Genomic DNA, 26,616 nt, shown 5'->3' on the forward strand with positions numbered 1-26,616 from the left:
CTCCAGCCGCAGTGGAGTCTGCTCAGCAGGGACGTCGATCCCAGCGTCTCGCTCAGTCTGACTCTGTGCGAAGAGTTACTGCTGCTTTTCCTGCTTCTGCCATTGAAGCCAGTGCTGGGCAGCGGCGAGTGGACGTTTCTGGATCTAAGTCCTGCTTTTCTCTGTCTGAGCATGCCCAGGGCAGGATCTCCCGTTGGAGATCGAGGGTCACATGCTCAGGTACTGCAGCACATCCCATTGGTCCTTTTGGCAGGTCCTGAAAGGGCAAAACTTCTGTAGCTGTTTCCTGTGCTGCAGCTATATAAACTGCGCATGACCGCACGGCCATGCGCTAGTATTGTCTTGTAAATATGTGTGTGTGTTGTGAGTGAAAGTCGCTCTTTAAATAACCCTCCCTATTGAATGATTGTTCGTGGAAGGTGTATGTTTGCTATCTAGCGCCCGACTTATCCAACAGCACGTAACACACATTACAGCTACCAGTTGCTGTGTCCGCCTGTACGGCGCCGTGCGCTTGCTCTGCGCTTTCCTGACCCAAGCCTGGGTGGTTAGTGGCGTCCGTCAGTGCGGCACCGCACGCACTCTTGTGCCTTTATATTATTATTTAGTTTCCTTACACACCCAGTTGCGGTGTTGTGCCAGCAAGTGTCTAATCGGACTTCAATCCTAGTTGGGGTTGAGTTCGCTGACTTTTTGCTCGCGCTCTATGTGCGGTACCGCGGTCCTGTGACGCAACAGGATCGCTTCCTTCACGCAGGGTGAAGTTAACCCGTGCATGTATACTTATAGTACCGCCATATAGTCCGTCTTACTAGCAGCAGGGTTTTTACCTGCACGGTGGACCTCGGACTGCGAACGCACCTAGTTCCTTTTCATCTTGTACTTGGTGCGTTCCGCCAGTCCTTAACACCGGGTCATTACAACTTCATAGACACCAAACATATCTAGGTTCTCTTTTATCTAAGTGGTGAGAAAAAATTCCAAAGTTTGTAAAAAAAAAGTTGCTATTTTCTGAGATTCATCACGTCTCCATTTTTCGGGATCTGGGGTCAGGTGAGGGTTTATTTTTTGCGTGCTGCTCTGACGTTTTGGTGGTATATGATCTTTTGATTGCATGTTATTGCATTTTATTGCAATGTTGCAGCGACAAAAAAGACGTAATTCTGGCATTTTTATTTTTTTCTCGCTATGCAATTTAATTATGTAAAAATTCTACAATATTATTTTCTTGTTTTTTTTGTAGATTCTGTCACTCACAGGTGAAGTGTACCTATGAAAAAAATTACAGACATCTCCATTCTTTGTGGGTGGGAAAACGTGCAAAATTGGCAGTGTATCAAATACCGTACTTATTTTCCCCTCTCTCTCTCTCTATATATATATTTTCTGTCCAAGAGTAAGGCTATGTGCACACGTATTCTTGGCCACTGCTGATTTTTCCGCAGCGGAGTTGATAAATCTGCAGGGCAAAAACGCTGCATTTTTGCTGCAGATTTATCACGGATTTACCGCGGTTTTTCTCCGGATTTCACTGCAGTTTTACAACTGCAGTTTCCTATTGGAGCAGCTGGAAAACTGCTGCGGAATCCGCAGAAAGAAGTGACATGCTGCGGAATGTAATCCGCTGCGTTTCCGCACGTTTTTTCCGCAGCATGTGCACAGCGGTTTTTGTTTCCCATAGGTTTACATTGTAATGTAAACTCGTGGAAAACTGCTGCAGACCCGCAGCTGCGGAAACACTGCAGATCCGCAGCGTTTTCCGCATCGTGTGCACATACCCTAAAGATCGGGCCCTATAGTAGACAGATTGCTTAGTTCTGTGGCAGGTGTGTCCCAATGCAGTGTTCAACAGGTAGATGATTGGGGTAGATCCAAATATTGCTGAATTGAATCACATTTATTGGGATTAAGGATGGTAGATATTAATATTCTACATTACCAGTAGATACCATCATCATTGTTATTTTTACATTTTCAGGTGTTTGGGAACATTAAATTGGTTGATGACAGCGCGATCAACAGACACAATAACTTCACCACCTTTTTTCAAGCTTTAATGCTCCTGTTCAGGTAAAAGTGCTTCTATTTTCATAATCTGCTAGGTGTCAGATCGCTATAATGGACATTTGGTCTAGCTCGTTATTAATTGCTGGTGAAACATATTGTGGGGAAATCAAGCCCGCGCTCCGATCCTTCTCTGATAGGGAGAGTATTATTGTCGTCCATTTGGCCTCAACCAATACTGGCGATGAGGAGCATCTCATGCTTAGTAACTGGATGTAAAAAGGAGATTAACCCCTTGGGTCACTGGCTCCTTAGAATTCCTATCAGGGGATATGAGATAATTTCCAATGTCTGGGAAGTGGGTATTTAGGACATGCCTTAGCGGCAGATACCTAAAGAAAGCATGTCTGAGGACTTGATAGAGATGTTGACATTGATCAAAGGAAACAAGAACATCCTGGATATATACCTGTACTAGAGACTTGACCCCTAAGTTCATCCAAAACGGAGCATCTTGGGAATGTAGCTATTTGGCAAGAGCACTGTTATGTTATATCATAAGGGGAAATGAGCTTCCTTGAACTGAAAAATCTTTTTGGTGGCTCTCCACACTTGAACCGTAAGTCTGTGAATTGGCAAAAAGGAGGGTAAGTATTGCTCTGGTTCCTCCAAGACTCCCCCATAGACACTGAAGACTCAAACAGTGTGCAAGGTGGTTTTCAGAATTTGGCAAATGATTATCAGTGTTGTAGAAAGTGAAGTTGGCCAGCTAAGTAGTATAAGAAGAATTCCGGGAGTGCCACACCTGCCTCATCCCTGTGTAAAGTTACACAGAACGGTAGTCTTGTTTCTCTCTGGTATTTACAGAGGTGTCCCAGACCCAGTATGCTGTAGGGTGTGGGTGCATCACAATCACTTGTAGGCCTCAGTAGAGTTGAGCGACCTTGACCTTTTTAGAGTCGAGCCGGGTTTCGCGAAACCCGACTATCTCAAAAGTCGGGTCGAGTGAAATCGGCCGATTATGACGTAAAGTCGGGATCGACCGAAACACGAAACCCAATGCAAGTCAATGGGGCAGCATAGTCGGCAGTGAGTGGGGGCCAGGAAAACACCTAGAGTGCCCATTTTAATGTCAAAACCATCCATTCTTCTTAATGAAGCTTGTCAAGCGTAATTTACCTTATAATAATTGGAAGGCATTTGAAATTGGGGGTCATTTGGCTAAAGTTGTGGTGGGTAGGGCTGGTTCAAGTAATTAGTGGGCCCAGGAAATCTGGACCACGTCACGGCAGTGGAGCAGGGAGAGGTAAGTATTTCAACTTTGCAAGTGCTGTGAACCTGAGCAAGCAGGGGGGGCCCACTCGTTGGCATTGGCACTGGCACAGGGCCCCTCAAAGTACAGCGGTGTGTTTGCACGGCGGGGGCGCCTCCCACCGGCAGCAACACTTTTGCGTACCATGAGAGGCCCTGTGCCAGTGACGTCGCCAACTAGTATTCCTCCCCCCACCTGATGAAGGAACCTGCACTTTCATCTGCACCTTCCTGTTTGTCCCCGTGTAAGGTGGTATGGTATGCGGGAAGGGGGACCTGACTTTCAGCAGGGTCACAATCTTGCAGTGTAGCGTGCACGGGAAATGTTGCGTTATGGGTCAATGTACCAGCAGACTCATCTATCACTGGCTGGGCAATGGGCAGGATGAGGAGGAAACACAGATATAGGCCCAAAGAATAAAGTGGGCTAAATGCAGTTCAAAATTGGTAACACAGGACTAATCAGGGGGCATTGCAGTGGAGGACAACTGGAATGAGAGGCTGACACAGAGAGTAGGCCCAAATCAGTAAGTAGTCGAAATGCAGTTCAAAATTGGCAACAGTAGTAAACAGGCGGCACAGCTTTGTTCAGTGGAGGAGAACAGCAAGGAGTGGCAGACACCGATAGTAGGCCCCAACCCAACTAGTAGGCCAAATGCAGTCTAACATTAACAACTACTTAACGAGCGCCTGAAAACGGAATTTCAGGACAGGAAACCAGGAGAACAGCAAGGAGCGGCAGACACCGATAGTAGGCCCCAAACCAACTAGTACGCCAAATGCAGTTGTTCCGTTTAACCACAATTTAATGAGAGCCTGAAGATAGAAGTTCAGGAAAGGCAACCTGGAGAACACCTTGGAGTGGAACACACCATCTCTCTACACCCCATACCCAATTTGTAGGCCTAATGCAGCGTAGTTTCCAACAACTACTAAACGAGAGCATGATGATCGAAGCATTGGCGAGGAAACCTGGGGAACACCTTGGAGTGGAACACACCGTCTCTCTACAGTGGAACACACCATCTCTCTACACCCCATACCCAATTTGTAGGCCTAATGCAGCGTAGTTTCCAACAACTACTAAACGAGAGCCGGAAGATCGAAGCAATGGAGAGGAAACCTGGGGAACACCTTGGAGTGTAACACACCATCTCTCTACACCCCATACCCAATTTGTAGGCCTAATGCAGCGTAGTTTCCAACAACTACTAAACGAGAGCCGGAAGATCGAAGCTCAGGAAAGGCAACCTGGAGAACACCTTGGAGTGGAACACACCATCTCTCTACACCCCATACCCAATTTGTAGGCCCAATGCAGCGTAGTTTCCAACAACTACTAAACGAGAGCCGGAAGATCGAAGCAATGGAGAGGAAACCTGGGGAACACCTTGGAGTGTAACACACCATCTCTCTACACCCCATACCCAATTTGTAGGCCTAATGCAGCGTAGTTTCCAACAACTACTAAACGAGAGCCGGAAGATCGAAGCAATGGAGAGGAAACCTGGGGAACACCTTGGAGTGTAACACACCATCTCTCTACACCCCATACCCAATTTGTAGGCCTAATGCAGCGTAGTTTCCAACAACTACTAAACGAGAGCCGGAAGATCGAAGCTCAGGAAAGGCAACCTGGAGAACACCTTGGAGTGGAACACACCATCTCTCTACACCCCATACCCAATTTGTAGGCCCAATGCAGCGTAGTTTCCAACAGCTACTAAACGAGAGCCGGAAGATCGAAGCAATGGAGAGGAAACCTGGGGAACACCTTGGAGTGTAACACACCATCTCTCTACACCCCATACCCAATTTGTAGGCCTAATGCAGCGTAGTTTCCAACAACTACTAAACGAGAGCCGGAAGATCGAAGCAATGGAGAGGAAACCTGGGGAACACCTTGGAGTGTAACACACCATCTCTCTACACCCCATACCCAATTTGTAGGCCTAATGCAGCGTAGTTTCCAACAACTACTAAACGAGAGCCGGAAGATCGAAGCAATGGAGAGGAAACCTGGGGAACACCTTGAAGTGGAACACACCATCTCTCTACAGTGGAACACACCATCTCTCTACACCCCATACCCAATTTGTAGGCCTAATGCAGCGTAGTTTCCAACAACTACTAAACGAGAGCCGGAAGATCGAAGCTCAGGAAAGGCAACCTGGGGAACACCTTGGAGTGGAACACACCATCTCTCTACACCCCATACCCAATTTGTAGGCCCAATGCAGCGTAGTTTCCAACAACTACTAAACGAGAGCCGGAAGATCGAAGCTCAGGAAAGGCAACCTGGGGAACACCTTGGAGTGTAACAAACCCTCTCTCTACACCACGGAAGGGCTGATTCTTAGGAAGGAAGGCTGTCGGAAAGAAGCAGGGCGCGTCCGAGGGTGATTATATTCTTATTAGGTATATACTCACCCTCGGACGCGCCCTGCTTCTTTATTTGTAATGAATGTTTATTTGCAATGTGGTTTTGACTTACTCTATTTTTTTGGTAAATAATGATTTTATTATTTTCATTGTTTTGCATCTTCTTGGCAATAATATAAAGAAGACGCGACAGGACAACACTCGGTGGATGCCATATCTGTGTTTAAAATTGAAAAAACCTTTCAGTTAACTACTTGCAGGAAAAAGTTATTGTAGCTGGTGGCCATTTTTAGTACTGTACCAGATTTTTGTTGTATGTGTTTGTTTTTAATGTTAAAATGTCTGCATTTGATATCTCTCCAGTATTTTCTTTTTTATAAGCAAAATACTTATTTTTATATTTTCTGATGTTGGTTCCAGGGGTACACGGGCAGCAGTGGTGTGGTCAGTGGAGGCCTAGTGGAAGGAGTGACCGCAGACAGGCATCGAAGGCCTAAAATAATAACACATGGCTGTAGGCAATTTTAAATTGGTTACAGGGGTACACGGGCAGCAGTGGTGTGGTCAGTGGAGGCCTAGTGGAAGGAGTGACCGCAGACAGGCATCGAAGGCCTAAAATAATAACACATGGCTGTAGGCAATTTTAAATTGGTTCCAGGGGTACACGGGCAGCAGTGGTGTGGTCAGTGGAGGCCTAGTGGAAGGAGTCACCGCAGACAGGCATCGAAGGCCTAAAATAATAACACATGGCTGTAGGCAATTTTAAATTGGTTACAGGGGTACACGGGCAGCAGTGGTGTGGTCAGTGGAGGCCTAGTGGAAGGAGTGACCGCAGACAGGCATCGAAGGCCTAAAATAATAACACATGGCTGTAGGCAATTTTAAATTGGTTCCAGGGGTACACGGGCAGCAGTGGTGTGGTCAGTGGAGGCCTAGTGGAAGGAGTCACCGCAGACAGGCATCGAAGGCCTAAAATAATAACACATGGCTGTAGGCAATTTTAAATTGGTTCCAGGGGTACACGGGCAGCAGTGGTGTGGTCAGTGGAGGCCTAGTGGAAGGAGTGACCGCAGACAGGCATCGAAGGCCTAAAATAATAACACATGGCTGTAGGCAATTTTAAATTGGTTCCAGGGGTACACGGGCAGCAGTGGTGTGGTCAGTGGAGGCCTAGTGGAAGGAGTGACCACAGACAGGCATCGAAGGCCTAAAATAATAACACATGGCTGTAGGCAATTTTAAATTGGTTACAGAGGTACACGGGCAGCAGTGGTGTGGTCAGTGGAGGCCTAGTGGAAGGAGTGACCGCAGACAGGCATCGAAGGCCTAAAATAATAACACATGGCTGTAGGCAATTTTAAATTGGTTCCAGGGGTACACGGGCAGCAGTGGTGTGGTCAGTGGAGGCCTAGTGGAAGGAGTCACCGCAGACAGGCATCGAAGGCCTAAAATAATAACACATGGCTGTAGGCAATTTTAAATTAGTTACAGGGGTACACGGGCAGCAGTGGTGTGGTCAGTGGAGGCCTAGTGGAAGGAGTCACCGCAGACAGGCATCGAAGGCCTAAAATAATAACACATGGCTGTAGGCAATTTTAAATTGGTTCCAGGGGTACACGGGCAGCAGTGGTGTGGTCAGTGGAGGCCTAGTGGAAGGAGTGACCACAGACAGGCATCGAAGGCCTAAAATAATAACACATGGCTGTAGGCAATTTTAAATTGGTTACAGAGGTACACGGGCAGCAGTGGTGTGGTCAGTGGAGGCCTAGTGGAAGGAGTGACCGCAGACAGGCATCGAAGGCCTAAAATAATAACACATGGCTGTAGGCAATTTTAAATTGGTTCCAGGGGTACACGGGCAGCAGTGGTGTGGTCAGTAGAGGCCTAGTGGAAGGAGTCACCGCAGACAGGCATCGAAGGCCTAAAATAATAACACATGGCTGTAGGCAATTTTAAATTGGTTACAGGGGTACACGGGCAGCAGTGGTGTGGTCAGTGGAGGCCTAGTGGAAGGAGTGACCGCAGACAGGCATCGAAGGCCTAAAATAATAACACGTGGCTGTAGGCAATTTTAAATTGGTTCCAGGGGTACACGGGCAGCAGTGGTGTGGTCAGTGGAGGCCTAGTGGAAGGAGTGACCACAGACAGGCATCGAAGGCCTAAAATAATAACACATGGCTGTAGGCAATTTTAAATTGGTTACAGGGGTACACGGGCAGCAGTGGTGTGGTCAGTGGAGGCCTAGTGGAAGGAGTGACCGCAGACAGGCATCGAAGGACTAAAATAATAACACATGGCTGTAGGCAATTTTAAATTGGTTCCAGGGGTACACGGGCAGCAGTGGTGTGGTCAGTGGAGGCCTAGTGGAAGGAGTGACCGCAGACAGGCATCGAAGGCCTAAAATAATAACACATGGCTGTAGGCAATTTTAAATTGGTTCCAGGGGTACACGGGCAGCAGTGGTGTGGTCAGTGGAGGCCTAGTGGAAGGAGTCACCGCAGACAGGCATCGAAGGCCTAAAATAATAACACATAACTGTAGGCAATTTTAAATTGGTTCCAGGGGTACACGGGCAGCAGTGGTGTGGTCAGTGGAGGCCTAGTGGAAGGAGTGACCGCAGACAGGCATCGAAGGCCTAAAATAATAACACATGGCTGTAGGCAATTTTAAATTGGTTCCAGGGGTACACGGGCAGCAGTGGTGTGGTCAGTGGAGGCCTAGTGGAAGGAGTCACCGCAGACAGGCATCGAAGGCCTAAAATAATAACACATGGCTGTAGGCAATTTTAAATTGGTTACAGGGGTACACGGGCAGCAGTGGTGTGGTCAGTGGAGGCCTAGTGGAAGGAGTGACCGCAGACAGGCATCGAAGGCCTAAAATAATAACACATGGCTGTAGGCAATTTTAAATTGGTTCCAGGGGTACACGGGCAGCAGTGGTGTGGTCAGTTGAGGCCTAGTGGAAGGAGTCACCGCAGACAGGCATCGAAGGCCTAAAATAATAACACATGGCTGTAGGCAATTTTAAATTGGTTACAGGGGTACACGGGCAGCAGTGGTGTGGTCAGTGGAGGCCTAGTGGAAGGAGTGACCGCAGACAGGCATCGAAGGCCTAAAATAATAACACATGGCTGTAGGCAATTTTAAATTGGTTCCAGGGGTACACGGGCAGCAGTGGTGTGGTCAGTGGAGGCCTAGTGGAAGGAGTCACCGCAGACAGGCATCGAAGGCCTAAAATAATAACACATGGCTGTAGGCAATTTTAAATTGGTTACAGGGGTACACGGGCAGCAGTGGTGTGGTCAGTGGAGGCCTAGTGGAAGGAGTGACCGCAGACAGGCATCGAAGGCCTAAAATAATAACACATGGCTGTAGGCAATTTTAAATTGGTTCCAGGGGTACACGGGCAGCAGTGGTGTGGTCAGTGGAGGCCTAGTGGAAGGAGTCACCGCAGACAGGCATCGAAGGCCTAAAATAATAACACATGGCTGTAGGCAATTTTAAATTGGTTACAGGGGTACACGGGCAGCAGTGGTGTGGTCAGTGGAGGCCTAGTGGAAGGAGTGACCACAGACATGCATCGAAGGCCTAACATAACAAAAATGTCAATACAATGGTATTGTCAGTGGCAGGCATTGAAGGATGTCAGCGCATAGACTAAACATTGGTGGAGCTGTGAGATAATTTTGCAAGTGGTAGAGCACTGTTTGAGCTGGGGTGGGGGGAAACTGTCTTGTGGCCGGCGGTACAGGCCCAGGGCCCCTCATATTACAACGGTGTGTCTGACGTTGGGTGCGCACCACCACCGCCAGAGACACTTTATTGTACTAGGAGGGACCCAGTGGCAGTGCCGTCGACCAAAAGCGGGCTCACCCACCTCTTCAGACAAACTGCACTCTCACGGGTGCTGTCGCCAAGTGTCGATACCACGGCCCCGTGTGGGGAGTTTGGCCATTTAGTGAGGTGTAAACATGTCGTATGCTGGACAATCAGGTGCAGAAAATTACGAGATTGGAAAAGGCATTCAGAATAGTCCACAGGCAAGACCTTTTCATAGGAAAGCTAGGTGTCAGCCGGGCAAGGTGGGGCAAAAGATTTCGAAATCCAGTTGTGGTTCATTTTAATGAAGGTTAGATCATCTACATTTTGGGTAGCCAGACGAGTCCTTTTTTCTGTTAGTATTGAACCTGCAGCACTGAATACTCTTTCTGATAGGACACTAGCTGCCGGGCAAGCAAGCTCCTGCAATGCATATTCTGCCAATTCTGGCCAGGTGTCTAATTTTGATGCCCAGTAATCAAATGGGAATGACGGTTGAGGGAGAACATCGATAAGGGATGAAAAATAGTTTGTAACCATACTGGACAAATGTTGTCTCCTGTCACTTTGAATTGATGCTGCAGTACCTGTCCTGTCTGCGGTCAGACCTGGTCAGAAAACCCCTCTGGCCAACGCCACTTCTGATTTCTGCCCCTCTAACTCCTCTGGTCTGCTGGCCCCTGCAGCTCGTGTGAGAACGATCACGGGCGCTGTGTGCAGGGAATGCCAGAAGCAAACGGTCAACAAGAGTTGATTGTTTGGTTGCTAATATTAGTTCCAAGTTCTCATGTGGCATTATATTTTGCAATTTGCCTTTATAGCGAGGATCAAGGAGGCAGGCCAACCAGTAATCGTCATCATTCATCATTTTAGTTATGCGTGTGTCCCTTTTGAGGATACGTAAGGCATAATCCGCCATGTGGGCCAAAGTTCCAGTTCTCAAATCTGCGGTTGTGCTTGGTTGAGGGGCAGTTTCAGGCAAATCCACGTCACTTGTGTCCCTCAAAAAACCAGAACCCGGCCTTGCCGCGCCACCAATTTCCAGTGGCCCCGGAAAAGCTTCCTCATTAAAAATATAATCATCCCCATCATCCTCCTCGTCCTCCTCTTCGCCCGCTACCTCGTCCTGTACACTGCCCTGGCCAGACAATGGCTGACTGTCATCAAGGCTTTCCTCTTCCTCAGCTGCAGACGCCTGATCCTTTATGTGCGTCAAACTTTGCATCAGCAGACGCATTAGAGGGATGCTCATGCTTATTATGGCGTTGTCTGCACTAACCAGCCGTGTGCATTCCTCAAAACACTGAAGGACTTGACACATGTCTTGAATCTTCGACCACTGCACACCTGACAACTCCATGTCTGCCATCCTACTGCCTGCCCGTGTATGTGTATCCTCCCACAAAAACATAACAGCCCGCCTCTGTTCACACAGTCTCTGAAGCATGTGCAGTGTTGAGTTCCACCTTGTTGCAACGTCTATGATTAGGCGATGCTGGGGAAGGTTCAAAGAACGCTGATAGGTCTGCATACGGCTGGAGTGTACGGGCGAACGGCGGATATGTGAGCAAAGTCCACGCACTTTGAGGAGCAGGTCGGATAACCCCGGATAACTTTTCAGGAAGCACTGCACCACCAGGTTTAAGGTGTGAGCCAGGCAAGGAATGTGTTTCAGTTGGGAAAGGGAGATGGCAGCCATGAAATTCCTTCCGTTATCACTCACTACCTTGCCTGCCTCAAGATCTACAGTGCCCAGCCACGACTGCGTTTCTTTCTGCAAGAACTCGGACAGAACTTCCGCGGTGTGTCTGTTGTCGCCCAAACACTTCATAGCCAATACAGCCTGCTGACGTTTGCCAGTAGCTGCCCCATAATGGGAGACCTGGTGTGCAACAGTGGCAGCTGCGGATGGAGTGGTTGTGCGACTGCGGTCTGTGGACGAGCTCTCGCTTCTGCAGGAGGACGAAGAGGAGGAGGAGGGGGTGCGAACGGCTACAGCCAATTGTTTCCTAGACCGTGGGCTAGGCAGAACTGTCCCAAACTTGCTGTCCCCTGTGGACCCTGCATCCACCACATTTACCCAGTGTGCCGTGATGGACAAGTAACGTCCCTGGCCATGCCTACTGGTCCATGCATCTGTTGTCAGGTGCACCTTTGTGCTCACAGATTGCCTGAGTGCATGGACGATGCGCTCTTTAACATGCTGGTGGAGGGCTGGGATGGCTTTTCTGGAAAAAAAGTGTCGACTGGGTAGCTCGTAGCGTGGTACAGCGTAGTCCATCAGGGCTTTGAAAGCTTCGCTTTCAACTAACCGGTAGGGCATCATCTCTAACGAGATTAGTCTAGCTATGTGTGCGTTCAAACCCTGTGTACGCGGATGCGAGGCTAAGTACTTCCTTTTTCTAACCATAGTCTCATGTAGGGTGAGCTGGACTGGAGAGCTGGAGATCGTGGAACTAGCGGGGGTGCCGGTGGACATGGCAGACTGAGAGACGGTGGGAGATGGTATTGTTGCCACCGGTGCCCTAGATGCAGTGTTTCCTACTACGAAACTGGTGATTCCCTGACCCTGACGGCTTTGGCCTGGCAAAGAAACCTGCACAGATACTGCAGGTGGTGCGGAAAATGGTGGCCCTACACTGCCGGAAGGGATGTTGCGTTGCTGACTAGCTTCATTGGCCGAGGGTGCTACAACCTTAAGGGACGTTTGGTAGTTAGTCCAGGCTTGCAAATGCACGGTGGTTAAATGTCTATGCATGCAACTTGTATTGAGACTTTTCAGATTCTGTCCTCTGCTTAAGGTAGTTGAACATTTTTGACCGATGACTTTGCGCTGATCAATTGGATGTTGTTTAAAAAAATGCCAGACTGCACTCTTTCTAGCATCGGATACCTTTTCAGGCATTGCAGACTGAGCTTTAACCGGATGGCCACGCTGTCCTCCAACAGGTTTTAGCTTTGCCACGCGTTTTGGGCAAGATACGGGCCCGGCAGATGGAACCTGTTGCGATGTTGATGCCTGCTGCGGCCCCTCCTCCTCCGCTTCAGAACTGCTGCCGCCTGCACCCTGTTCCCCCAATGGCTGCCAATCGGGGTCAAGAACTGGGTCATCTATTACCTCTTCTTGTAGCTCGTGTGCAACTTCGTCTGTGTCACCGTGTCGGTCGGTGGTATAGCGTTCGTGATGGGGCAACATAGTCTCATCAGGGTCTGATTCTTGATCAGCACCCTGCGAGGGCAATGTTGTGGTCTGAGTCAAAGGACCAGCATAGTAGTCTGGCTGTGGCTGTGCATCAGTGCACTCCATGTCAGATTCAACTTGTAATGGGCATGGACTGTTAACTGCTTCACTTTCTAAGCCAGGGACGGTATGTGTAAAGAGCTCCATGGAGTAACCCGTTGTGTCGCCTGCTGCATTCTTCTCTGTTGTTGTTTTTGCTGAAGAGGACAAGGAAGCGACTTGTCCCTGACCGTGAACATCCACTAACGACGCGCTGCTTTGACATTTACCAGTTTCACGAGAGGAGGCAAAAGAGCTAGAGGCTGAGTCAGCAAGATAAGCCAAAACTTGCTCTTGCTGCTCCGGCTTTAAAAGCGGTTTTCCTACTCCCAGAAAAGGGAGCGTTCGAGGCCTTGTGTAGCCAGACGACGAACCTGGCTCCACAGCTCCAGACTTAGGTGCAATATTTTTTTTCCCACGACCAGCTGATGCTCCACCACTACCACTACCCTCATTACCAGCTGACAATGAACGCCCCCGGCCACGACCTCTTCCACCATACTTCCTCATTGTTTTAAAAACGTAAACAAACTAACGGTATTTGTTGCTGTCACACAAATTACACGGTGAGCTATAACTTCAGTATGATGAGCTACCCCTTTACAGGTGAGTGAGACCACAATGAAAATCAGGCACAATGTTACACACTCTGTAGTTGGTGGCAACAAATGAGAGAGATGCCACACACGCAGGACTGTCACTGAAGCACAAATGTAAATATTAATCTCCCACTGATTTGATTTTTTTTTTTTTTCAGGGAGACTTTAGGAAAAAAAAAAATAGAATAAAATGATTTTTTCAGGAAGAATTTAGAAACCAAAGAAAATAAAATGATTTTTTCAGGGAGAATTTAGAAAACAAATAAAACAAAAAAAGGCTTTCTATGGCCCACTGAGTGAGAGATGACGCACACAGGAGTCAGGAGTGGCACACAAGCCCAGAGGCCAATATTTATCTCCCACTGATTGATGTAGTGATTTTTTCAGGTAGATTTTGGAACCCAAATCAAGCTAAAAAAAATAATAGGCTTTCTATGGCCCACAATTGGAGAGAGAGAGAGAGAGATGGCACACCCAGGAGTCAAGACTGGCACACAAGCAGAAAGGGCAATATTAATCTCCCACTGATTTGTTTTTTTTTTGTTTTTTTTCAGGGAGACTTTAGGAAAAAAAAAATAGAATAAAATGATTTTTTCAGGAAGAATTTAGAAACCAAATTAAATAAAATGATTTTTTCAGGGAGAATTTAGAAAACAAATAAAACAAAAAAAGGCTTTCTATGGCCCACTGAGTGAGAGATGACGCACACAGGAGTCAGGAGTGGCACACAAGCCCAGAGGCCAATATTTATCTCCCACTGATTGATGTAGTGATTTTTTCAGGTAGATTTTGGAACCCAAATCAAGCTAAAAAAATAATAGGCTTTCTATGGCCCACAATTGGAGAGAGAGAGAGAGAGATGGCACACCCAGGAGTCAAGACTGGCACACAAGCAGAAAGGGCAATATTAATCTCCCACTGATTTGTTGTTTTTGTTTTTTTTTTCAGGGAGACTTTAGGAAAAAAAAAAAATAGAATAAAATGATTTTTTCAGGAAGAATTTAGAAACCAAATAAAATAAAATGATTTTTTTCAGGGAGAATTTAGAAAACAAATAAAACAAAAAAAGGCTTTCTATGGCCCACTAAGTGAGAGATGACGCACACAGGAGTCAGGAGTGGCACACAAGCCCAGAGGCCAATATTTATCTCCCACTTTTTTTTTTTTGTTCCAGGGAAAATTTATAAACCCAATAAAAAAAAAAATAAATAAATAGGCTTTCTATGGCCCACTATCTGAGAGAGAGAGATGGCACGCTTAGGACTGGCACACAAGCCCAAAGGCCAATATTAATCTCCCTTTTTTTTTTAAGGGAGAATTTATAAAACCAAAAAAAAAATAAATAAATAGGCTTTCTATGGCCCACTATTTGTGAGAGAGATGGCACGCTCAGGACTGGCACACAAGCCCAGAGGCCAATATTAATCTCCCACTTTTTTTTTTTTTCCAGGGAAAATTTATAAACCCAATAAAAAAAAAAATAAATAAATAGGCTTTCTATGGCCCACTATCTGAGAGAGAGAGATGGCACGCTTAGGACTGGCACACAAGCCCAAAGGCCAATATTAATCTCCCACTGATTGATTTATTGATTTTTTCAGGTAGAATTTAGAACCCAAATAAAGCAAAAAAAAAAAAAAAAGGGCTTTCTATGGCCCACTGAGTGAGTGATGATGCACACAGGAGTCAGGAGTGGCACACAAGCCCTGAGGCTAATATTTTTCTCCCACTGATTGATGTAGTGATTTTTTCAGGTAGATTTTAGAACCAAAATCAAGCAAAAAAATAAATAGGCTTTCTATGGCCCACTGAGTGAGTGATGATGCACACAGGAGTCAAGAGTGGCACACAAGCCCTGAGGCCAATATTTTTCTCCCACTGATTGATGTAGTGATTTTTTCAGGTAGATTTTATAACCCAAATCAAGCAAAAAAATAAATAGGCTTTCTATGGCCCACTGAGTGAGAGATGACACAGACAGGGATGGCACTCTAGCAGAAATGTCAATCTTAATCTCCCACAAAAAAAAAAAAAAAACAGGGAGTGTCCTTCAATTACTATCTCCCTGCAGTAATCTCAGCCAGGTATGGCAGGCAGCAATAAGGAGTGGACTGATGCACAAATTAAATAAAAAGTGTGTACAAACCAAAAAGATAGCTGTGCAGAAAGGAAGGAACAAGAGGATTTGTGCTTTGAAAAAAGCAGTTGGTTTGCACAGCGGCGTACACACAGCAATGCAGCTATCAGGGAGCCTTCTAGGGCAGCCCAATGAGCTACAGCGCTGAGGGGGAAAAAAAAAAAAAATGTAGCTTCCACTGTCCCTGCACACCGAAGGTGGTGTTGGGCAGTGGAAATCGCTACAGCACAAGCGGTTTGGTGGTTAATGGACCCTGCCTAACGCTATCCCTGCTTCTGACGAAGCGGCAGCAACCTCTCCCTAAGCTCAGATCAGCAGCAGTAACATGGCGGTCGGCGGGAACTGCCCTTTATAGCCCCTGTGACGCCGCAGACAGCAAGCCAATCACTGCAATGCCCTTCTCTAAGATGGTGGGGACCAGGACCTATGTCATCACGCTGCCCACACTCTGCGTTTACCTTCATTGGCTGAGAAATGGCGCTTTTCGCGTCATTGAAACGCGACTTTGGCGCGAAAGTCGCGTACCGCATGGCCGACCCCGCACAGGGGTCGGATCGGGTTTCATGAAACCCGACTTTGCCAAAAGTCGGCGACTTTTGAAAATGAACGACCCGTTTCGCTCAACCCTAGGCCTCAGGCCTTCACTGCCCCCAGGCTTCAGGTGGTGACAAATGGGATTGGGCAGGGCAATTCACATTTCCTTCCTCCTTAGTACAACTCCTCTGCAGCTCTGCAACCCATTCATCCTGGACTATCCCCAAGCCCGCTGACTCCCTCAGCCTCAGGGATTAATTGTTCACTCTTGCAGTGCACTAGGGACCAGTCACCTGCCCTCCATGTAATTTCATGCCCACTGACCTTGTGATGTCAGAAGACCAGGACCTCTCATTGGCTCCAGACATTTCAGGATTGTCCATCGGGGAACTCAATACGGCCTCCCACTGCATCAAACGGTTGGCCCATGCTGCCCCTAGCAACCTACCACCCCTGAACTTGACCTTCACTGTGCACTTTACTAACTCCTCCTAACCCCTTCTATCAGGAAGTGCCCCCTTTTTATTAACACTAGTGCCCACCCACTGGGCTCGGTCTGTTATTAAGTATTTCCTATCTCATATGCTAAACATATCCTATGTCTTATGCTGTTGCTAAACCACTTACTGTATAACTCACACTTACTGTATGTCATCCTAACCCTATCTTACACCATACTATACTCACATTATGCACTAACACTTGACATGCTGTACATTACCATAATACATTACATAGGACACATCACTTTTGCGAACAAAACCGCACGACAGTACTCACATGACACGCTTGTTGTCTTCAGGGGCAGGAACAGGTAAGACAGTCCACATCCCTTCACCTGGGCTTCTGAACAGTGGTCAGTTTCAATTTGTGTCTGTTTGAGCCCCATATGAAGGATGCTATCTGGGAAATCATCAGGCATAGATCTTCTGTGGGACTATGGAGGCTGAATGTTCCCGAACATATGGGAATTAAGGAAGGGCCATAATTTTGATGACATTAATTCTCCCAGCTACTGACAGAGGGAGGGCTCCACATATTCTAATTTTCTTCTGCAGGCATGACAAAAGAGGGAATATATTTAAAGTGGGATAATATTCATAGCCTGCAGAATTCATCCCCTTCTTTCCATCGCATAGTGCTTAGAGGTAACAACATGGATTTCTGCCAGTATATTTTTAGACCGAAGAACCGGCCAAATTCATCAATCAGATACATTACCAAAGGAAGTGTAACTGGCCATAAATGGGATTAAATCATTCACATATAACCCCAAGCGGTCCTCACGGGGACCCATTTAAATCTCTTGATATTCTGCAGTCTGACGGACCCTGACAGCTAGTGGTTCCATGGCAATAGCAAACAAAAGGGGGGACATAGGACACCCCTGTCTGGTCCCTCTCCCCAAGGAAACCGATGAGGACATAAAACCATTAATCAGGACCTTGGTTGACAGAGATCGATATAAGACTGCAATCCATCTTCTGACGCCTGGTCCAAAGCCAGATTTTCGAAGGGTCTTCTCAAAGCAGGCCCATTCGACCAAATCAAATGCCTTAGCAGCAAGCAGAGATGCCAAGGCCCAATCTTCATGTCCTTTCCAACTGTGCAATTATATTATTAGATGTGGACCGACCCGGAATAAATCCACACTGATCTAGGTGAATAATTTCATGAATTACTTTATTTAATGTATTCACTCGAATTTTAGTCAATATTTTATCATCTAAATTTAATAAGGATATAGGTCTGTGTTATGCACAATCTGCGGGATGTTTATCCGGTTTTAGTATTACCACAATATTGGCCTCGTAGAAAGATTAGAGCAGAAATCCTTGTTCCGGTGAAGGATTACGGTATATACTCTAAGAAGATGAGGGACCAATTGGTCTAAATAAATTAGAGGGAGTCCATCTGGACCCGGAGACTTCCCTTGAGTCATTCTGCTAGCCGCTTCCATTATCTCTTCTTCAAAAATAGGAGTCTCTAGGACTGCAGCACTCTCCTCTCAGAGGATTGTGAGATATATACCATCCAGATATTCCTGTAGCCTCTAAAAGGTATCATTTTTACAATGGAAAAAGCGCCTACATGACCCTAATGCTGGTTTCATACGTAAACAGTTGCTACTTATAATTCACAAAGGGACACTCCAAAATACTCAACCTGCTTTTTTCTACATTGGTGTGTAGGTTGGAAGTCATACCCTCCCTGAATGTCTAAGTAGTGCTTTGACAGCACATTGGGGCATTACTGACCCACAGTACGTTAATAAAGTCAATCTTTTTGGTCTCTTCTTGTAGGAGCGCCACCGGAGAAGGCTGGCATGAAATTATGCTCGCTTGTCTCAGCAACAGGCCTTGTGACCGTCGTTCAGGCAACTCCAAAGAGGAATGTGGAAGTGACTTTGCCTATTTCTATTTTGTCTCTTTCATTTTCCTCTGCTCTTTCCTGGTAAGGCTCCATAATAGCTAATGTTATTTTTCCCATATCAGCTTAGGACCAAGCACTCAGAGCTTCAAGACCATATAAAGATTTCCGGGCCAGTGTGGTTCTTTGCCGTGTCCAGGCTCAGACAACATTACGGACTCAGGAATACAACAGAAAGCAATCCCAATTGCAACCATCTACCATTGGGGTCTCTTTTTCATGTTAGACCTTATTGGCAATAAATGTGGAATGATTTAAAGAGTATTTCTAGAATCTAAAATTATTCTTATGGGCTCTGCAAGATAGAGGATAACTTACTAACGCACAACAATCCCAAGAACAGAGTTTGGATCCTGAGAACTTTGCTCTGCAGAGTCCGTCGTGAAAGCAGTGGTGGTGCACATGTGCTGCCTCTACTTCATTTATTGTTATGACAATGCTGGAAATAGCAGAGAGCTGTTCTCGACTTTAATTTAAAACAATTAATGGAGCGGAGGTCAAGCATGCGCACCTCTGCTTACTGCAAATTGGGGCTCTGTAGAACTTGGTTCTTGGGATTCAGAACCCTGTTCTCAGGTTTGATGGGGCCCTGGGGGTCAGAAGCCAAGCAATCATTAAGTTCGCTGTGAGGTAGTGAATAATTTACTGATCGCTGTGAGTCCGACTGGTAGGATCCCTAGCGATCCAAGAATGGGGCTTTGATCCTGAGACCTGAGTTTTGCAGATCCCAGTTTTGAATAAGTGCTAATACCAGAGGACAAAACTGAACTATATGGTCAAATATATGATTGTGCCACCAAATAGTATATAGGTAATAAAACAAGACATTTATTGAGACAAATGAAGAAAGGGATAAAAACACAGTGCCAACGACAAAAAGGGACTGACGAAGGACTTGATCCAAAACGTGCATTGGGGCGCGTTCACAGGTAACCGCTCATCATAGCAATCACTAGTCATACACTTAAGCATGGTTGTGCTCGTGACCCTGTGTTTCTACCTCACTCTAATGTTGCACTATGTATAGGCCCATATCTTGGCTAGTGTCCTTTTACTGCGTACAGATTACCCATTACTGCCTTATATCCATTATATATGCATGTTCTCATCATTCTTTATGTTGTACAAACTAACCTACACAGCTTCTTTTATCTATTTATAATAGCCATTGTACAAGCCTATCACATTCTAACACTTTCATTCAATAAAGGAACACGCATAAAATTGTATAAGAAACGACAAGCAGTGCATGCATCTTTGATGTTGGTTTAGCATACTCTACAAATTGTGCATTGACTATTTATAACTCTTTGTACTCTTGTTTTTACTCATTTCTGGTGTTCAGGCACAATTTGTATATGACATTCTATTGCTTTCACAGAAATTCCTTTTAATTTTCACTGTAGTGTCAATTTGTATTCATCATATAACTTTAAAACATTTTTTGTCAGGAACCATTGGTCACTTGTGTATCTGGCAAGCACACACTTTTTTGTTGTTAGCACTGTGTTTTTATCCCTTTCTTTATTTGTCTCAATACATTTCTTGTTTTATTCCCTATATACTATTTGGTGGTACTTTCCTTTATTTGACCATATAGTTCGGTTTTGTCCTCTGGTATTAACATATATTTTTCCGAATGGTCTGCCATTTACTCCATTAGCAAGCATTTGAGTATATTTATCATTATGGCTACAGCTGAACTTTCATACAATACATGTTAATAGACCTCATTGCATGCTCAGTGTGTTTTTCTTTTCCCGGTTTTGAATAAGGCAGAGTTGCTCATGCTCGACCTCCACTGCATTTACTCTCTGTCGGCCCCCCACGATCAGTAACTTATCCATAGGGTAAATAATAACTTTGGATTTGGGGAATACGCCTTTAGCAACAACCTTTAAGATACATCTTAGTGTTATTTGTCTTCTAAAAAAGAGGCAAAAAGAGACAAAGCTTTCGTTAAAGAACAGCATGAAGCAAATGCAATGGAAGAGTTGACATTCACAAGTTTTGTTCTTATGGTGGGCTGCTTTCATATAGGGACACATCGCAGTTAATATCATTGCGAGGCTCTTGTGATATTGTTATGTCTGATAACATTTTTTATTTTCTTTCTATCTTCCGTGTTCCTGAGTAGATGCTCAATCTTTTTGTGGCCGTCATCATGGACAATTTTGAATACCTAACACGGGACTCGTCCATTTTGGGTCCTCATCATTTGGATGAGTTCATACGTGTCTGGGCCGAGTATGACCCCGCTGCTTGGTATGTGAATGTTTTCTTCCGTTGATTGTACAGAATGTATCAAGGAGCCACATGTTATAGTGTAGTCGTTAAAAAATACTTCATAGCTATATTAGGCTACATGTGCAATGTAGTATTACATGCAGTCACTATATATTATTAGATATGCGCTAATATACTTTTACTATTATTGCCAATAGTATTACTAATGATATTATCACACTGAAATAATATAGGGGATATGGGAAAACATGTGCTAATAAAAGCAGGGGAAATGTATAGTAAATGAGTGCAGTGACAGCAAACCATTACTTGGCCACCATATCGGTAGTGTGCCAATCATAGACATAGCAGTAGAAAATAGTAATAACGGTCCTAGGAGCGCTGGAAATGAGCCCAAAACAAAGATATTAGTGTACTATTTTCTACTGCATTTTGTATCCTCCTAGAAGGTTAACGTCTGGAGCTGCGGTGGATCTTTTGCCTTCAATTTTAACTGTGACCCTCACAGCGCTCGCTAATGACCGCTTTCTTTTCTCTCGAATTTCAATCATAGATATAGGGCATTCTGCTGGCTATGGGGCTCATGGAGGGTAGACACAGCTCCAATTCACAATCTCCTAATGCCTCCTGATAGAGACATGAAAAGCCTAAAAATTAAACTAGTAATAGAAGAAGAAACAACCCATTTTAATTTGGCTATGGGACCCCCCATCGTATACACCTCTGTCCTAAATGAATTCTGCATTTTTCCATTGTACCCTCACATATTGTTTTCCTTGAATAAGGTTTAGAAGGTGTTTTTCTTTCTTACTCTTTTTAATTTTTTTATTACTTCCCTTATTTTTTATCAGTCCATGATATACTGTATTGTTCTTTTTCTAGTTGCCGTATTCACTATAAGGATATGTACAATTTATTGCGTGTTATTGCCCCTCCACTGGGGCTGGGGAAACGCTGCCCATCGCGGGTGGCTTACAAGGTTTGCAGCCAAAAAAGCCAGTTTGCATTTATACCAATTGGGGATGGAAGCAGTCTGATAAAATTCTGAGGGGCTGTGCCTGCATGGGAACGCGAGGCTCGCCCTGCCCCTTCATCATGCTTTATCCCCTGCCAACCTGGTTGCCAGGTAGCTTCACTTGAGAGATTATCCACCATAATCTGGGAAACAACCGGTTGGGGTGTGAGGGTGCAATTACATCAGTGGGACTGGTCTTCTCAGTAGTGTTGCTGCCTGGTGCCTCTTCCGAGCATGATGATCAGAATAGTTTTATCCCCTTCAATGCTGCAGGGGACTGTGATGCACTTGTCATTGAAGGGTTTATACTGGCGCACCCCCTATGGTACAGACAAGGGGCATTGAAATGTCACCTTGTGCTCTCTCTGCTCAAGACCAAATCCTGAACATATGTATCAGCGAAAAAAGGGTTTGAACAGAAAGAAAGCAACATCCCCTTCCCTCCCGACTAACCTTCGCTCACCTTAATGATGCAAAAAAACATACCTGTGCTTCGGTGACAGGAGTGTACAGTTTCAAGCTAATCAGATATGTTTTTTTTGTCTGTTTCCTTCCCATTCTCAACCCCCTTGCTCGGCCTTCATCTCTGTCTGTACTATTCCTTCTTCCCATCTTTCATCTCGACCCTTTCTGGGTTGTGTAATCTGTATGTCTTCATGCAATGTTTTTCCCCGGATGTTAAATATTCCTCTTCTCTTCCTCTTTGTCTCCTTCTCTTTCGTGTCCTCTGTGCCCCATTCCTTGTCCTCGACCTATTGCTGTCATTTCGGCTTTAACACTGAATATCTGCTCTCCCCTAACTTTTCCTCTGCTCATCTAATATCTTTTTTTTCCCCATGTACTCTTTTTGTACTCCATTTCCATTTCTAATGCCTAACTTTGTGGGCTTCTCATGTGTCACCCATTTTCCTTACTTTGCCCACGTCTGGTGGCTTCCATATTCGTCTTGTGTCCATCTCTCTCCTTATTTTGTCCTTCTGTTCTTGCCGCTACATCTGTGCCTCCCCGTTCCTGCAGTGGGCGCATTGGTTACACTGACATGTACGAGATGCTACGACACATGCCCCCTCCCCTTGGCTTGGGAAAGAAATGCCCTGCACGTGTGGCATATAAGGTAGAAGAGATGTGTCGACCTCCACCAGTATCTCACTGGCCTCCAGCCTTTTCTCCTGTCTCTGTACTGTGCCCGTACCGTGCTGTGTATCTTTCCCTTGTGAATTTCTTTCTATGTAAAATACCCACTCTCTCCAGAACTATGTAACCAGTGGTCTCTGCTACAACCTAAAGAGTTTCTCTGTGACCTCCCCGAATCATGTGCTCCAAGCATCTGAGCATTACTGCAATCCACTAAGAACCCAATCCCTGCTCTTATAAAGGGTTGTATCCACATCCTCTATCCCCAAATCTAAGACTACCTTATCTACTCCCCATCACTCCCTAATTCTCTTTCTACAAGTAGTAGACCTCTTACACATTTTGTGACTCTAAAAGACTTTTTTTATGCATGAGTTTTTGCATTTTGGTGCATGTCTTATTCTTTTCATGGAACTATGTATACTTGCATGTACTAGCTATGCCGCTTTGACTCTTTAGCCTCAGCTTACTCAAAGGTAAAAGGAGTATCTTCCTAAATAACCCAAGTGCAAAATTTAGCGACACGAGAGCCAAATGTGCAATGCACATAAAGCATTTAGGAAAACTAAACTTAATATAGACACGTAGGGTAGAAATTGGGCACAGTTAAATGCTTGGTAGATTTATAAATAAAGACTAAAATTAGAGATGAGCTGATCGTTTCACGCCACCCAGGTCCGTGGTCCAGGTCAGTGACCTCTGGCTGTGGACAGGAGTTGCACGAATTTCCTTACCGTCCAGGATCCGCTCATGCTTAGCCGGGCTGGTGAGATATCACCGATGCACCGCACAGATGACGTCACGCCAGGTCAGCGAACCAAACGCTGTGTCAGGGAACTCGGAAGTAGAGAAAATTTACCCAACTCCTATCCACGGCCAGAAAACACTGGTCCGGACTGTGGTTCCAGGAAACGATTCGTTCATTGCTAACTAAAATGTTTCATAAGATTCAGTATGTGAAAAAAATATCTGTATCTCAATTTATTAATGCCGTACAGTCTGCAGGAGGAGCGGAGCAGTTCTATATAATTTTATGGGTACAGATTCGATACAACTTATTATTTATTGCTTTAATTGCTATAAACTCTTTCAGGGTTTAGGAGTCCAGTGGGTGGTCTTCCTCGGTGATTGACAGATCTCTATATTTATCCATCAGTAAGTAAAACTGCCCACTGGACTCCTAAGCATAAAAAAAAGGTTTAAATAAATTTCTACTAATTATAATATGTGGCCCCACAATATTAAAAAAGATGATTTTGAACTTTAAGAAATCAAGGCTGTAATTAGCTAATAGGGGTAAATCCTGCTGTCGGATTCCCTTTTATAGAGTTTAAATTTTAATTCACCGTGAGGGGAAAGTAATTTGAAAAAAATCAAATTAATTATCTTAAGTCTTCAGTCCAAAAAATTCAGACTTCACTTTTGCTCTCTCTAGCCCAGGACAGACAGTCACTAAGATAAAGAAACAGGAAGACCAGCAACATTTTAGTTTGATGGTCAAATATACAGTATACGTAGCTGCAGGGTGGGTGATTTTTTGTTCACGATCTTTTACAGCATTGCCAAAAATTTAGAATTGCAAAGCTACAGGATTAGTTTCCTAACCATTTCTTTAGATGTCAGTAAGCTGGGCCTAAATGTCAATCTTTCCACCAGAACTTGATTGTTCCCTTGAATCGCTCTCATGTATTCTGCCACTCACCAAGATAGACTTGGTTCTCCAAGGTAGAATGGTGTTTATCAGACTAAATAAAAGGCAAAAGCCGAGGATAGAACCAATGGGAACCGCCAAGTTTTGGATGGCTGCTTGCTTTACTGATCTTTCTCTTACGGTTTATCCTTTCAAGGTGCATGCCAGGATGTCTACAAGTACTGTGAAGTTAGTGGCTTTCAACCACTCGCGCTCTCTACCTTCAAGTGAAAATTCGACTTTTCACTAATTTTGACCTTAATTAATTAAAAAGAGCTAAAATTGTATGTGATTGTCCAGTGAAAACAAGTTATCACCTATGTACAGGATAGGAGATAACTTGCCGATCAGTGGATGTCTTACTACTGAGACTTGTACCCATCGACAGAACAGGGAATTACAGTAATATCCTTGACTGGAAACTTTTATCCAGTTAAAAAATGAAGCAGCAGATCAATCACCCAACTGTCACTTCATTCATTCGCCACAGGGCTGCTGAAAAAGCCAATCGCAATCCCATAGGGAATGCATGGAGTGGTGGCTGAGCATGTGCCCTGGGAAAAAAAAGTACCCCATTCTGTCTATTGGTGCGATACCCACTAATCAACAAGTTATCACCTATGCACAAGATAGGTGACCTATCCTGTACATACACTGTGTGCAGAATTATTAGGCAAGTTGTATTTTGATCACATGATACTTTTTATACATGTTGTCCTACTCCAAGCTGTTCAGGCTTGAGAGCCAACTACCAATTAAGTAAATCAGGTGATGTGCATCTTTGTAATGAGGAGTGGTGTTGTCTAATGACATCAACACCCTATATAAAGTGTGCTTAATTATTAGGCAACTTCCTTTCCTTTGGAAAAATGGGTCAGGAGAGAGATTTGATGGGCTCTGAAAAGTCCAAAATTGTGAGATGTCTTGCAGAGGGATGCAGCGGTCTTGAAATTGCCAAACTTTTGAAGCGTGATCACCGAACAATCAAGCGTTTCATGGCAAATAGCCAACAGGGTCGCAAGAAGCGTGTTGGGCAAAAAAGGTGCAAAATAACTGCCCATGAATTGAGGAAAATCAAGCATGAAGCTGCCAAGATGCCATTTGCCACCAGTTTTCCCATATTTCAGAGCTGCAACGTTACTGGAGTAACAAAAAGCATAAGGTGTACGATACTCAGGGAAATGGCCATGGTAAGGAAGGCTGAAAAACGACCACCTTTGAACAAGAAACATAAGCTAAAACGTCAAGACTGGGTCAAGAAATATCTTAAGACTGACTTTTCAAAGGTTTTAAGGACTGATGAAATGAGAGTGACTCTTGATGGGCCAGAGGCTGGTTCAGTAAAGGACAGAGAGCTCCACTCCGACTCAGACGCCAGCAAGGTGGAGGTGGGGTACTGGTATGAGCTGGTATAATCAAAGATGAACTTGTGGGACCTTTTCGGGTTGAGGATGGAGTGAAGCTCAACTCCCAGACCTACTGCCAGTTTCTGGAAGCCAACTTCTTCAAGCAGTGGTACAGGAAGAAGTCGGTATCGTTCAAGAAAAACATGATTTTCCTGAAGGACAATGCTCCATCACATGCCTCCAACTACTCCACAGCGTGGCTGGCCAGTAAAGGTCTCAAAGAAGGAAAAATAATGACAAGGCCCCCTTGTTCACCTGATCTGAACCCCATAGAGAACCTGTGGTCCCTCATAAAATGTGAGATCTACAGGGAGGGAAAACAGTCCACCTCTCGGAACAGTGTCTGGGAGGCTGTGGTGGCTGCTGCACGAAATGTTGATCGTAAACAGATCAAGCAACTGACAGAATCTATGGATGGAAGGCTGCTGAGTGTCATCATAAAGAAAGGTGGCTATATTGATCCCTAATTTTTTTGGGTTTTGTTTTTGAATGTCAGAAATGTTTATTTCTAAATTTTGTGCAGTTATATTGGTTTACCTGGTGAAAATAAACAAGTGAGATGGGAATGTATTTGGTTTTTATTAAGATGCCTAATAATTATGCACAGTAATAGTTACCAGCACAAACAG

General features: G+C 45.1%; 1 protein-coding gene across 1 annotated transcript in view; it reads left to right on the forward strand.

Moving 5' to 3' along the window:
• Positions 1–26,616, forward strand: part of CACNA1B (calcium voltage-gated channel subunit alpha1 B) — a 467,134-nt gene that overhangs the window by 390,999 nt on the left and 49,519 nt on the right. The window contains exons 34-37 of the mRNA XM_069747979.1: positions 1,979–2,070; positions 18,369–18,519; positions 20,633–20,760; positions 22,775–22,871. Coding sequence (XP_069604080.1) covers positions 1,979–2,070; positions 18,369–18,519; positions 20,633–20,760; positions 22,775–22,871 — 468 coding nt within the window. The remainder of the gene's footprint in view (positions 1–1,978; positions 2,071–18,368; positions 18,520–20,632; positions 20,761–22,774; positions 22,872–26,616) is intronic.

This window comes from Ranitomeya imitator, chromosome 2, assembly GCF_032444005.1.
Source record: "Ranitomeya imitator isolate aRanImi1 chromosome 2, aRanImi1.pri, whole genome shotgun sequence".
Taxonomy (NCBI): domain Eukaryota; kingdom Metazoa; phylum Chordata; class Amphibia; order Anura; family Dendrobatidae; genus Ranitomeya; species Ranitomeya imitator.